The sequence below is a fragment of the Neomonachus schauinslandi genome, chromosome 5, assembly GCF_002201575.2.
Source record: "Neomonachus schauinslandi chromosome 5, ASM220157v2, whole genome shotgun sequence".
NCBI lineage: Eukaryota > Metazoa > Chordata > Mammalia > Carnivora > Phocidae > Neomonachus > Neomonachus schauinslandi.
In genome coordinates this window covers 17,050,487-17,064,593 of record NC_058407.1, presented here as the reverse complement: position 1 = coordinate 17,064,593, position 14,107 = coordinate 17,050,487, and the positions used below count along the sequence as shown (strand labels likewise).

At 43.7% G+C, this 14,107-nt stretch overlaps 1 protein-coding gene across 3 annotated transcripts in view; it reads right to left on the bottom strand.

The window, feature by feature from the left end:
• The window catches only part of APPL2 (adaptor protein, phosphotyrosine interacting with PH domain and leucine zipper 2), a 52,867-nt gene extending 47,071 nt beyond the window's left edge, over positions 1–5,796 (bottom strand). For all 3 annotated transcript variants that reach the window (XM_044915345.1, XM_021687371.1, XM_021687372.1), the window contains exon 1: positions 5,592–5,796. In XM_044915345.1, the coding sequence (XP_044771280.1) occupies positions 5,592–5,645 (54 nt within the window). In that variant the 5' untranslated portion in view covers positions 5,646–5,796. The remainder of the gene's footprint in view (positions 1–5,591) is intronic.
• Positions 5,797–14,107: the final 8,311 nt, after the last annotated feature.

The following is a 14,107-nucleotide window of genomic DNA, read 5'->3' as shown; positions in this document are numbered from 1 at the left end:
TCTCCCCTTGATTTTGTCCCCCAAACTCCAGCGTACTTGGGCCAGACACAATTGTCCTGGCTTTGCCTGAAGCCTTCAAGGCTAAAAATACCTTCTCCGAAACCAAGGTACTCTCTTCAGTAACAATCCTTATCAACAGAGGGACCAGATGCAATGAATATGGAAAATGTAAGACAGGTTTTTAAAAAGCTCTCAATGACAGCAAAATATCAGAGTTCATACAGCATATAAATTCGTGTGCCAGAGGAGAGTTCTTCAAACCTTCTAAAATTAAAAACAGTGGTAATGAAACACATGTGACCAATGTTTATCATTAGTATGCATATACACTCCAATTTTTTCCTGCTGTATTCTGTTCTCTTCCATTTGTAAACAGAAATCATGACTGTGACCCACTGGCTCTGGTAATCAATGCATGGATGTCAACCAGTAAGTGAAAAACATTGGTTCCAAACTCTTCATTTTATCTTTTTAAAATATACTTTCTATTTTGGAAAAAAAAAAAAAGAGAGATTGTATTCATTCACTGATGCATGCATCTCTGCCTTCATCCAGTATCTGCCGAAACATCGTGCTGGCAACTGGGATTCAGAGGTGATTAGAACCGACCCTATGTTCTCCAGGAGCTTAGAGCCTGCTCTGCCTCTCAAAGCATCTGGGATCCCCTTGGGACCATGTCAGTCCTGGGTCCAAGTTCAGGCTCTAACACTAATTCGAAGGGTTACTGGGATAATTAATATACATAAAGTGCCTACCAGTGTGTGATGTATGGTGCTAGCAGCTGATACTGATTACGAAAATAATGAACTTTGATTGCTTATTAAATGCTGCACACTAAGGGCTTTACATGTACGATTTCATTTTTTTCTAAGTGAGAGCAGAGTTTATTGAAGATAGAGAGCAGATACGGATGGAGCGTCTGGGAGACTCAGAAAGGAAAGGAGCATGAGTCTCTGTAAGATTTCATTTTAACACCACAGCAATACTTATCTATACAGTTATCCATAAATGTTATCTATAGTAAAGGGCCTTTTTGTCTCTTTGTATTCATGGTGTCAGTGCTGGAGGCCCTCACTCACGTTTATTATGATTCTGGTATTTTTCTTTGCTATAACTAACATGTCTAGGAAAATGAGAAGGAAAGAATGGTACAACTGGATTGAGGCTATTTCATTTTTCTAACTACTACTGATATCCATTTAGTCGAGGCCTACTTATTGTTTTTAAAACTCTCAGGAATGAGGGACACCTGGGTGGCTCAGTCGTTAGCTCTGCCTTCAGCTCAGGTCATGATCCTGGGGTCCTGGGATGGAGCCGCCCATCAGGCTCCCTGCTCAGCGGGAAGCCTGCTTCTCCCTCTCCCGCTCCCCCTGCTTGTGTTCCTTCTCTCACTTTGTCTCTCTCTGTCAAATAAATAAATAAAATCTTTAATAAATAAATAAATAAAACTCTCAGGAATGAAACAGAATGGAAAATGAGAAGATGAAAAGAAGGCTTATGTAAATATCCTCCACAAAGAGAAGAGAAAGAAAACGAACCCTCCCGTTTACTCTGTACCTCCTGTGTGTGAGACACTGTGCTGAGCACTAAATATTTGTTTTTTCATTTAATCCTTCCAACAACTTTATGAGGTAGATACCATGGATACTTAACCCTATTTTACAGATAATAAAACTGAGGCTCATCAAGGTCAAGAAACTTGCTCAACCTCCCACGGCTGGGAAGCAGCAGGGCTGGGATGTCAATCCAGGTCCAACCGGCACCAATGGCCCGCTTCCTCCCCTGCAGGAGGCTGCACCTGTCACCCAGCTGGCCGAGCTTTATCAGTGGGCATGCGCTGTGGTCCACAGCCCAAGTCCTGCCTGTAGCCGGCTTCCCTTCGGTCATCCTGTCACGCACTTCCCTATAATAACTGCCAAATCTATATCACAAGTGTTTTGTTTCCTTACACTCTGGACAGGTTTACCATGACCACCCCCATTAGCACTGGCAAGAAAAATCCAGTCTTTCTAACTAGGCCATGATGACCACTGAGAAAAACCTGCCCAGCCATCTCAGACACTGTTTTGATACCCACATTATCAGCTCCATATCTGCTTAAATTTATATCTGGAACAACAGGAATGTTCTATAACTGAAACGTAAGGAATGAGACCAAGGACCAGTCAAAGGTACACCAGACATCAAAGACTACTTACAAGTGGGAAAGACCCTGATGCCTATCACTTATAAAGATAATAACAGCAATCGTTTACGGAGTTACTATGACATGTAGGCATGAAGACACATTACACACATTATTCATCTTCATAAGAATCCTATTAAGTAAATATTTTTATTCTAATTTTACACATGTTGAAACACAAGCTCAGAGAGGTCGAGTAACTTGCCTAAGGTAACAGTGGCCGAATCAGGATTTCAATTCCATCTTTTTTCTACTACCCTACATTTTTAAGAGTATGCCTAGCCAGAAAAACCAAACACCCTAAGAATACAGCCTCAGCATCCACATCATCCCTCCATCTTAAAGAAGCTGGGTGTTACCTAATAAAATAGTCCTAGACATTTTTTTATTCTCCAGAATAGCATCTGATCATATAATGGCACAATTTTAATAACTGATTATAAAATACACATATTATTCTCCACAATGAACACATAACCACCAGGTTGTTTTGAGGCCTCTTGCTTGAGTAAAGAAAGCCTGGTTTGGTCAAGGAGGGCCGTCGCCAGTTGGACCACTCCCTGCATAATCTCAGAACTAAGTCTTTAACTTCTCTGGGCTTCAGTTTTGCCAACTGCAAAGGAAACAAACACACAAAAAATCAAGAAAACAGCAAGTAATACTGCTTTTGTCTTCACCTTATCTCAAAAGCGGACTACTTACACAAAAACCAATAAGCCCCTGCAGAAGTCTGAGCGGCAGCAGCTCAAAGCTGCATTTGTGTTCCTACCGCAGCCCATTCACACGGCCCTGGCCCTGCTTTCCTTATCTGTCTCCCGGGACAGACTGTGCCCTGTGGAGGGCAGGCACTCCTACCTTGTCACTATATTCCCAGCATCTAGTGGCGCCTGGCAAGGAGCAGAGGCTCCCAGACGGCAACGGAGACAAGTAGCTTTGTCCCCAAAACATTCTGCCTCTCACATATCAGATGTAACCAGAAATGATATGTATACGCACAGACTAGTCTTCAGTACACCGTGCTGTACTAAAAAGGACGAAATGAATAGATGTGTCTAAGGACGGTCAACTGCTATTCAGCTCTTCTTGGGTCACTGAGTTCAATTACAAAAGCTTTTGTGTTCACTTAATGAATCATGTGCAGGTTGCTGCAGCAACCCTCATAACTACTCTTCATAAAACTAGAAGAAACAAACAATAGATGGTTTCTTAGGCTCTCTTCCTTTCAGTGAAACATTTTAGGTCACCGGTGATAGAAAGGCCAGGTGCCAGGTAGCTGGACCAACCTGAACAATATAGGCTAGACTGCCTGGGTTCCAATCCTGGCTCTGCCACTGTATAGTATATAATCTTGGGCAAGTTATTTAACTTCTCTACTCCTTGGTAACTTTCATAGGAGACCTACTTCAAAAGATTGTTGGGAATATTAAGTGAATTAATACAGGTAAAGCATTTCGAATAATGCCTGGCGCATAAAAGGCATGTGTGATATAGGTGTTTGCTATTGTTTTTACTCTTTACACATAAAAGGAATTAGATTAACTTTTCTCCAGTTCCAAATCTATGGGTTTCCTTGGGAATAAGGCCACTTTAGGCACACGCCCCATATAAGACTGCTAAATAAATATATTCCGATGATTATCAAAGACTTCTTGAAAGTTAGCTTCCGCTGAACAACCTCATGAAGAATCCTGGTAAGGTGACACCCAAGTCCCAAAAGCAGTAACAAATTCCCTACATTAAGAAGAACATTATATAGGAATGCCAATGCCACTGAACCTCCTCTTCCACATACAAGCTCAAAATTATAAACCATGCAATATAATATAATTTTAAGCTTCTAAAGCCCCTTAAAGATCAACTGCTCCACATCCCTCATTCTGCAGATGAGAAGACTGAGTCAACCACAGGGTAAGGATAAGTGACTTGCCCCAATCATGTCAGTTAGTGGTACAGCAAGAATTAGGATCCAGTTTTCCTGCCTTGTTTGCCAGTCCTCTCTCTGCTTCCTCCCAGCTGAGCAAACCCTGTAAACCACTCAGAAATGGTGCATATTCACTTATGTGAGAGTCAGAAATGCAGAATGTGACTTCGCAATGAGGGCAACACAGGAGAATCAGCGCAACCTCTCTGACCTGGCTCAGCCATCACCATGCTCAGTTAGGAAAGCAATATATCTTTGCACTTCTGGAATACAAAGCAAACAGAAATCCCTGTTCAAAATGGTATCCTTAGAAATTCTACATTATTCTCTTCATATCTCACATTATGTGTGAAGACAGACAAAATGACTTCTCCAAAGGGCTTCGGTCCCATTAAAATGCCACAAGTCTAGAAACTTCAAAGAGGTCTTTGAAAATTCAATCAGACCAGCGGATGCCAATTAAAAAAAAAAAAAAAAAAAAAGCCACAGCTTGCTCAAGTTTCTTGCCTACCCTAAGGAAGATCACAAAGAAATGGACACAGGCAACTAAGCACACGGCCCTTTGACTGCTGATTCTGAACTGGCAAGATGCAGAGTGGGTAAGTAAAAAGTAAGTAAGACCATCAAAAGATCATCCCAGGAGTGCAATTTGCTAAGAATAAGGAAGGGAACCGAAAAGAGAAGGAAAACAGTTAATCTCATTCTAATTTTTCAAGAGTTGAGACACCTGGGGATAAAAAGGCTGATTTAAATAAACCCAGGGATGCGGAACCAGGAGAGGAGATATGAAGCCAGGCAGTGCTAATGCGGAGCAAAAAAGTTCCCTGAAGAAAAAGGGCACTGAATTATGAACTCCTGTCATTCTGCACTCATCTGCTCTATTTACACAGCAGCTTTCATCTGCAGAGCTCCAAGGACTTAACTTTCATCTCGAGCGTGCTAATGAAGTCCCCCTGTGCGACAAATGGGGCAGGTGTTGTAATTTTCTCTTGACAAAATGGGAAAACCGTGCCGAAGGGTACCGGAAAGAGAGCTGGACTCTCTGCCTCCCATCTTGGCCCTAAATCCACCAGGACCCATCGCGTCAGTAAGTAGCAGTAGTAGTAGTAACTAAGATTGACTACTACTTCTGTACCAGACGTTGCCCGCTAACAACTTTACAGGCATTCCCTTATTTAATTCTGACAATTCTACGAGGCGGGGACAATTATTATCCCTGTGTTACAGATGTAAAAACTGCGGCACAAAAAGGTTATTTTTCCGAGGCACTCAGCAAAGCGACGGAGCCCGAGTTTGGGCCGGACAGCGTCAGTTTCGGCTGACTCTGGAAAAGGGGTCACGACACAAAGACTCCGGCCGCGGGAGCGGGGGGGCCCTTTCTCGGGTTGTCCAGCCCCGCCTGCGGGGTGCCCCCTCCCGGCCTCCACCCCGGGACTCGAGGGGCCTCCCGTCCCCGGGCAAGGTGACCGGAGCGGCGGGAGGTACCTGGGGGCTGTCCTGCAACGCCTCCTCCAGCAGGAGCTTGTCCACGGCGGGCATGGTGGCGCGGGGCCGGGCAGAAGGACAGAGGGCGGGAAGCGCGGCCGCCGAGGGTGCTCCGGGCTGAAGCGACGCGGCTGACTGTCCGTGCCCGCCGCGGCCCCGCGCGCCCACGGCAGGCCAGCGGCCGCCTCCCGCGTAGCCGCCCGCCCGCCGGCCCTCCTCCCAGCCCCGCCCTCCGCGGAGCCCGATCAACAGGAAGTGTGGCGAGCGCCCGGCCGGGCCACCGGAAGTGTCGCGACCCCGCTTCCGCAGCGCCTCGCCTCGTGGGAAGCCGCAGAACCTCAAGCCGGCTCAGTGGCTCGGTGCTCGCCGGACTTGTCGAGGTCTGTGGTTAGGGGGCCGGATACTTACGCTGGTCAAAGCCCCAAACCGGGAACGATAAGCCTTTATCTACTTGCGCCTACCCAGAAGACTTTTGAATCGAAGGAGATAGGAGGGAACAGATTTTGTCCCCGTGACCTTCGCCACTTTTTTAAGGAGGGAAGAGCCTACACTTGCCACACCACTTTTTCTAGATAAATCCCAGTGCCCCCATGACAGCTCTGAGCGCAGAGGTCACCTAATTCTAAGAACAATGGATAAGTGAATCATCTGTGTTATTCAGAAGCCATTGTGGAAACCAGAGCGATAGGATTTGAGCAGTAGAATCAGACCTCGTCCTCGTGGTTTGTGTTTTGTCATTTTGGAAAATTTCACAATCTAGGTTTTAGAATTGGAAGAAATACATAATCTAGTAAAGTTGTTCTCGTTTAGAGGTTAGAACACGGGCCCCAGAGAATGAGTGACTTGGTCAGGGTCAGACTAGGAAAGGTGGAGGAAGAAGAGAAGGAAGGAGGGGGAGCAATGGGAAGTACCTGCAAATGGAACATGACATCTTCTTAAACCAAAGGCAAGGGTCTCAGAAGTTCCTTCTTTAGGAATCAGTAAGATTTGTTCAACAGAACATGCTACCAAAATCAATAGACAGGATATGATAAAATTACACAAATGCTATAGAAACACTGAGGTATATTAAGGTACGATCTGAGTTACAAACACCTGAAATTCTGACGGCAGACTGCCAGACTCCATGGCCATTACTCCGAGTTGGCTGTAGCCAGCACCAACCTTTCCTGAGCCATAGTATGGCCTCCATAGGGAAATCATCCAGCATCCTTTTCCCCTGCCATATTCTTTCTTCTTGGGTAGAATGATGCTCACACCATGTTTCTTCCTTTTCCTGTGTTTTCTATCATTTCTATCATGAGTACCATTTAGTTAATTTCACCTCATATACTCTCCCAACTCTCTCCTTACTGAAACCCTCTTTCAAAGGCCAGACTCAAACTCTTCTTCCCCTCCCTGGCCCCAAAGATCACCATCCACTCCAAACAGCTATCTCCTTGATTGACATCCAAGGTGTCTTACCAGGTAGTGCTTTTTCTTTGTGTTGATCTTACTCCCTGTGTAAATAGCCTCTCAAGAGCATAGCACATCATTTTCCTTTTATCTGAATACTGAGACATGTGATAACACATACTTGTTTTCTGTTTATGACACTCTTACAACTTTTTTTTCAATTACTCAAGAGAAATTTCCCCCCAACTCTCCATCTTGCTTTGTTCCCATCTTCCAGCCAACTGGGAACAGTTATTAATTGCCTGCCAGACAAACAATAAAGATCCTGCTGATAGTCTAAGATTGTACCAAGGGAAAAATGCATACATTTTAATATGAAAATAGATGTTTAAAAAGACATAATGCCCTCCATGATCCTTGAAAGTGTCACAAGTCCCCTTGGAAATCACCACAACATTTTTCATGTGCCACCTCATCTTCTAATTAAAGTCACTTTTCCTCAAGCACTTGTATTCAAAATTGTTTAAGTGTTCTTACATAATGCCATTACTGTTCTACATTTTATTTTTTTTTAAAGATTTTATTTATTTATTTGACAGAGAGAGATAGCGAGAGGGAACACAAGCGGGGGAGTGGGAGAGGGAGAAGCAGGCTCTCCGCTGAGCAGGGAGCCCGATGTAGGGCTCAATCCCAGGACCCTGGGATCATAACCTGAGCCGAAGGCAGTTGCTTAACCAACTGAGCCACCCAGGCACCCCCTTTTCTACATTTTATTGCTATATTATGGGTAAATGGCTTCAGTGGGATTTCTTGGCACTTAAGTATCATTTATAACATTGTTTCTATGGGAGAATGCATCCCAAATTCAAAACAACTAAGCTACAAAACCAACTCTGGGAATACAACACATTTGCAAATTGTTAATTCATTTCATTCATTAGCTCATCTAATCATTTAATTAAATATAGACTGCTCAATATTAAGCACTGTGTCTCCCACGTATTTTACTGCCTTTATTATGTCTCTTATTTAAATTCTGAAGCCAAATATCCTCCTCTTCAACAGATTATCTGTGAAAAACTATGTAAGAGGAATTTTTATGCAAACATGAGAAAAATTTTAAATGGTTCATGTAAAATTATCTGTCCCTATTACACTATTGTGAGGGTGGATTTCAAACATCCACCCAATTATGTCGGAAATCCCTGGAGAGCTGTGAGGTTGGTGACAGGAAGTACAAAGATGGACAATTTAGAGTTTCCATGTCCTCTGGGGAGAACAAGAATGAACTCTATGGAGCTAGAACTTTTTACCCATTGAAGATCAATGGGGGAAAAAGGACAGAAGTTGTTTCCATAGGCACCTATCTATGTCTCCTGTATTAATCAGGGCTTTTTCCATTGGAAATGACAGAAATCTAACTTCAATTAGCTGAGCAAAAACATAAAAGTCTGGGAAAAACTGAGAAGTAATGAGACTATATTGCTTCGGTTATTTGTATGCTGAGGAGAATGCCCTGGAAGAGTGGGGGGAAACTGAAAATATGAAAAGTGATATGACATTTGTAGAATCATAGTCCTTGAGTAGACAAAAAAGAGTGAGATCCAAATCACATGTGATAGGGATAGAAACAGGGACAGTGTGTTCAGACTGATACATGTTACAGTAGGTTGGTAGATTAAATGGAGGAGGGTGAAGGAGCTCTTTTCTGATTGTGTTTATTTTCTCAGTAGAATAAGAAACAAGTCCATCAGCTCAAAACGGTTACGGTGGGAGGGTGTTGGAAGTTTGAGGAGAGAAGAAAGTGTATGATAAAGTCATCTTGGGGCATGGGAAGATGAGGCATAAGTATCAGTATCCCCATTTTACAGATGCTACAACTGAGGCTCAAACAAATGACATGACAGCTGAGGTTCTAAAGTTGACCCTAGAATCCCTCTTCCCTTCCCTCCCAGGTCCCTACATAGAGTCCTGATGCTTCTCAAATGGTTGTTGAATGAATGACTATTCCTGTTTTCTCCACCTAAGACTCCCATGACCTCAGGCTGTATTTCACTCATCCTTTCATTTGCTTTGCCTTCCAACAACCACTCTGTTGAAGCTAGGAGAGGAAACTGAAGAACCCCAAAGAGGTTTGGGATCCTTTAGGTCTGAGAGAATACCATGGAAAACAATTTTAAAAAAGGCAAAAGAGGGGCACCAGGTGGCTCAGTCGGTTGAGCAACCGATCTTGGTTTCAGCTCAGGTCGCGATCTCAGGGTCATAAGATCGAGCCCCGTGTCGGTCTCCATACTCAGCACAGAGTCTGCTTGAGATTCTCTCTCCCTCTCCCTCTCCCTCTGTCCCTCCTGCTCGTGCTCTCTCTCTCTCTCTCAAATAAATAAATACATCTTTTTTTCTAAAAAAAGGGGGGGAAGAAGAGGAAAGAACTTCATCAGTTCTGAGTATTTATCTCATGGTGGGGATTGGCCTTGGACTTTAGCTCAAGATACAAATCAGATCATGTCACTCTGCTATTTAAAACCTTTTGGTGATAGTAAAAGCAATAACAATAATAGCAAAAGGCACTTTATTGAGCTATTACTATGGGCCAGGTACTATGTTAACTATTTTACCTGCATTATCTCCTGGGGCATTTTATCCAAAACCTCCTTGAGTATTTGCTGTTCTAATCTCCATTTTAAAGATGAAGAAACTGAGGTCTAGGAAGTTTAAAGAACCTGCCCAAAGGTAGGTAATTTCAGAGGTGGGATTCAACCTCAGGCCGTCTGTCTCCAGCCTAAATCTCTGGAGTCCTCCTTCAACGGCTGGCTCCCACTGCCTACAGGGTCACATCTGTAGTCCTTAACAGGGACCCAGGCCCCTGCATGACCTAGCCTCTGATTACTGTGCTGAGTTCATCTCCTACTTTGCACACCTGCCAAGGGAAGGTCATTGTAGTCCTTGAAAATACACTGTTTGGCATGCTCATGTCTTTGCAGAGATTGTCTCCCTCAGCCCCAAATGCCCTTCCCTCCATAAACCACTTAACAAATGCACCTTCCAAAGCTCAGCTTAAACATCAGTTCTCTGTTCCATGAAATTCAATTCACTGCGTATTAATTAAGCATGTACTTGGTTCTGAACCCCAAGCAAGGTATTGGAAGTTCTATAATGTAAAAGACATAGACTTCCTGCCTTCAAGAGAGATTCAGTCTAATGACGGCAGGTAAGTAAAGAGATGAGCGTTCTTTTTATTTTTTTTAAAGATTTATTATTTATGAGAGAGCGAGCGAGCACAAGGGGCAGGGGGAGAGAGAGAGAGAGAATCTCAAGCAGAGTCCCTGTTGAGCGCTGAGCAGGGAGTCTCTTTCTTTCCCTTCCCCTCTGCCCCTCCCTCTGTTCGAGTTCTCTCTCTCTCTCAAATAAATAAATCTTAAAAAAAAAAAAAAAAAAAAGATGCAGCGTAGTGCTGTTAGCCATGTTAGAAGGGGTCAATGTTAATTATTCAAGTATCAGCCAATAACTTTCATTGGTAGTTTCCAGTGTTTGAATATTGACTAGAGATGATCGTTCTTTATAAATGCCATAACTTCATTTTTCATATTTATTAAATAATTTTAGATAGCCATAATAATGAATAAAGAGTACATAATCTTGGAAGTATTTTAAGAATAGCTTATGATATCAGGAATCTCTGAGATTTCCCAGGGATTCTGATTTCTGGGATTTGGGAACATGAGAGGGGGCCTGCTGGCCAAACTGAGACTTTCTCTGAGTCACTTTAGGCCAGTTCTCCCTGTCTTTCCTCCATCCGCCTACAAGCCTTGGTACACACCTTTATTAGCACTTGGGCCATCATCTTATTTATTTATGTGACTCAACTGTGAGACCCTAAACTGCAAGGTTCATTTCATGCATCTTTATTTCCCTAGCTCCAAGCTCAGAACCTGGTTTTCAATTATCTTTCAGTGAGAATGTGTTCAGTGAGTGAAGGAATTCAGTTAGGGTTCGATTTGCCTGTAACTAATTAGAAAAAAATAATAGTGTGTTAAAGACAATGGAAATTTCTTTTTCTTTCGTATGTAAGAAGTCCAGAGGTGGACAGTCCAGGCCTAGTACGGGCCTCCAGAGTGTCAGTCACAGATTTCTCCTATCTTTGTTCTGGCTTCCCTTCCCAAAGTCATTCCAAGGCCCAGGATGGCTTCTGGTCCTCCTGTCACTAAATCAGCTTTCCAACTAGCAGCTTGGAGAAAGCAGGAGAAGATGTGTTTCCACCAGAAACTGCACATACCACGTCTGCTTACATACTGTCCCATAAGCCAGGACTTGGTCATGGTATGGCCAAACATAGCTACAAGGGAAGCTGGAAATTCCAGCTTTTCCCAGGCTCAGTGTGCACAGTTAAAAACTAGGGTTCTCCTCATAGTCCGCTGATGGGAATGTATCTGCAGAAAATAGTTAGGCAGTTCCTCAAAATGGGAAACAAAGTTATCATATGACCCAGCAAGCCCTCCTAGTGTCCACCCAAGAGATTGAAAACATCTGTCCACACCAAAACTTGTACATGGATGTTCATAGTAGCATTATTCATAACAGCCAAAAAATGGAAAACAACCTGAATGTCCATCAACTATAGATGGATAAACAAAATATGGTTTATGGTATACCCATACAATGCAACATTATTTTTTTAAAGATTTTATTTATTTATTTGAGATAGAGAGATAGCAAGCGAGAAAGCAGGGGCAGGGGAGCTGAGGGCAAGGGAGAAGCAGGCTCCCCCCAAGGCCCTGGGATCATGACCTGAGCTGAAGGCAGACACCTAACCAACTGAGCCACCCAGGCGTCCCACAATGGAACATCATCATTATAATTTGGCAATAAAAAGAATAAAGTACTTATACATGCTACAATGTGGTTGAATCTTAAAAACACTATACTAAATAAAAGAAGCCAGATGCAAAAGGCCACATATTATATGACTCCAACTACATGAAATGTCCAGAAGAGACAAATCCACAGAGATCGAAAGTAGATGAATGGTAGCCAGAGAGGCAGCAGGGAGGAGGGAATGGGGAGCAACTGGTAATGAATATGGGGTTTATTTTGGGACAATGAAATGATCGGGACTTAGTAATGATGATCATACAACCTTGTGAGTGAGCTAAAAAAAAAAAAAGTTGAATGGTACACTTTAAAATGGTGAGTTCTATGATATGTGAATTATATCTCAATTAAAAATAATAACTACTTTTTAAAAAATCAGTGATTCTATTATTGAAAGAAAAGAGGGAGAAAAACAATTTGGGGACAATGGTCTCTGCCACAATTCCCTAGAAGGAGTTAATCAGATGAGATTCTCTTTAGACTATGTTTGGGTTGATGGAATAGTAGGAGAAGAAGGCTCTATAAAGAAGAGGATGGGACAATAAACAGAGAACCAGGCTTGAGAAATGGTCGCAGAGAGATGTTCTCAAGTTCCAAAGCCTTGGGCTCAGTTTGTTGTTACCTCCTTATGACTCTCACTGGGAATTAAGACTTGACTTTCCATTTGAACTCATAAAACAAGATGAAGGTTAGAAAAATGTTTCACTCATAAGGTCACTGTCTTTAGACTCCTGCAAAATTAGCAACTAGGCCCTCTGCTACCAGTAACTTTTAAAGTGGGAATAGTCAGAGCCTGGGAATGTCTCCAGAGAAATCACTGGCCTATGAGGCTTTTGGTCATTAATCAAGAAACTTGGAAGTCAGTAGCATGAATGTCACTGACTCTGTCATTTGAAGCTCTGCTTCCAATTTATAGAAATGTATAGAAAAGAATGCTAAGAGGGGCGCCTTGATGGCTCAGTTCGTTAAGCATCTGCCTTCAGCTCAGATCATGATCTCGGGGTCCTGGGATCGAGCCTGGCGTCGGGCTCGAGCTCAGTGGTGAGTCTGCTTCTCCTTCTCCCTCTGCCCCTCCCCCCACTTATGCTTTTTCTCTCTCTCTCTCAAATAAATAAAGTCTTAAAAAAAAAAAGAATGCTAAGAATAATGAACAGATTTGAAGGAAATCATAACATCATAGAAAGATCCCTGACCTTGAAGCTGGTCCTGCATCCGACTCCTGGCATTGTGGTTTACCAGCTATGATGTTCTATCTATTCATTCTGAGCCTCAGTTTGCCTCTCTGTGATATGGGAATGACATTTATCACAAGCTGTTTCCATGGGCACCTCGCTGCATGTCCTGTATTCATCAGGATTCTCAGTCCCAAATGACAGGAACCTAAGTCCAATTAGCTTAAGGAAGACATGAAAAGCTGGAGCTATTGGTGAGGAGTTTGAGGGAAGGCTGGATTTCTTGGACTGTGTCACCAGGAAGGGCAAAAGTGAGCCGGAACCTCCCCAGCTGGGACCTCAAAGCCCTTGGGGCTTTCTCTCCACCACTCATCCTCTCTGTTGGCTTCATTCTCTCAGATCTGAGTCTCCAGCGTGCTAGAACCATATCTACTGGCACTTGCGGACTCCCATCTGGCACTAGAAAGGAACGGGATGATTCCCAGCTTTGGTCTGAAAAAATCCTAGCTAAGGACTCTGGTTATCCTGGCTGAGGACAGACACCTACCTGCCTACTCCTCGGACCACTAGCTGTGGCTGTGCGTGCACAGATGCACATACTACTGCGTACAAGGGTGGGCCCCCGCCTAGGTCAGGGCCAAGCCCCTGAGGCCAGAGGAGGTGCAGTCTGTGACTGCAAGAAGGGGGCGGGGGACGTACCGCACAGGTCCAGGCACGAGAGGTCTACCCATGTCCCAGATCCAGCTTCACCTTCAACCCATCCCACCTCCCTCACCCATCACACTCGCTCTTTCCGGAACTGGAAATGTTTTCTCCTGCAAGGATGAATGGCTTAGTATTTTCTCTCCCACCATCCTCATCCCAATGGATGGCAACACCCAGGGGCCGGAACTGGAAATCTGGAAGCCAGGCTGTATTCCTCCTCCTGGCTTACCTCCCCGTTGGAATGAGTCACCCAGCCCTCATGCTGTGCCCATGAACTCCTCAAGCTTCTATCCCTTTCTCTCCACCCCCTGCCCCTGCTCTGGCATAGAATTCATCAACCTTTGTGCTGCAGTGATAATGGGTCTTCTTTCCCCT